Here is a 702-nt window from a genome sequence, read left to right as displayed (position 1 = left end):
AAATCCCAAACCTTTCCTCACACATTCCTAAAATACATGTATAGTCTCTTACAGTTAAAGAGGGAAAAGCAATAAGAATACTGCAACTGTACACATTAAAAAAGGCAGTTTCCTCATTAAGGAGATGAACCCACGACTGACTTTTTGCGGCTACAAACCCCTCTGTTTGTTGTGCTATTGTTGAAGCTAGTTCACTGCACGTAGGTTAAGATATCCAGAGTAATTTGTTTTCCGGTGATGATATTCTCCCCATACTTAAATTTCAGCCCCTGATTATTTTTGAATAAATAAAATAGTGAGAAAGCCCTTGGTAACATAAGACAGGACCTTAAGCTTATTCCGTTCCAGGTTTTGAGCGTTTTACAGTTGCCTAAAGTGTGGCCACATGGCTTTGGACCAATTCAGCTGCCGAAATAGTGTGTGCAAGTGTGCAATCTAGCGGGACCAGCTCTCCGCGGTGTGTGGGGGCGGGAGGGAGGGAGGGAGGGAGAGGGGGACCTACACATCCAGGCAGGGAAAGGGACTGATTTAGAGCTCTGTGTTCAGTTTCCTGCCAGGGACAAAGTCTTCACGCCTAACCCAGATGACCTCCTCGCCATGGCCCTCCACGTCGCCATTGATGCCGGAGGAGAAGGCCGCCTGCTTCTTCAGCTGGGTCATCCTGGAGGCGTGAGTGTCCATAGGTGGGCGTGGGCGGTCTCC

At 48.3% G+C, this 702-nt stretch overlaps 1 protein-coding gene across 1 annotated transcript in view; it reads right to left on the bottom strand.

Annotated features, from left to right (window-relative positions):
- Positions 1–528: 528 nt before the first annotated feature.
- The window catches only part of TIAM1 (T-cell lymphoma invasion and metastasis 1), an 82,871-nt gene continuing 82,697 nt past the window's right edge, over positions 529–702 (bottom strand). Inside the window, 1 exon segment of the mRNA XM_009876250.1 lies at positions 529–702. This exon segment is cut by the window's right edge and continues 3 nt beyond it. Within this exon segment, the coding sequence (XP_009874552.1) occupies positions 529–702 (174 nt within the window).

The sequence above is a fragment of the Apaloderma vittatum genome, unplaced genomic scaffold (assembly GCF_000703405.1).
Source record: "Apaloderma vittatum isolate BGI_N311 unplaced genomic scaffold, ASM70340v1 scaffold12630, whole genome shotgun sequence".
Taxonomy (NCBI): domain Eukaryota; kingdom Metazoa; phylum Chordata; class Aves; order Trogoniformes; family Trogonidae; genus Apaloderma; species Apaloderma vittatum.
This window is presented reverse-complemented; position numbering and strand designations above follow the sequence as displayed.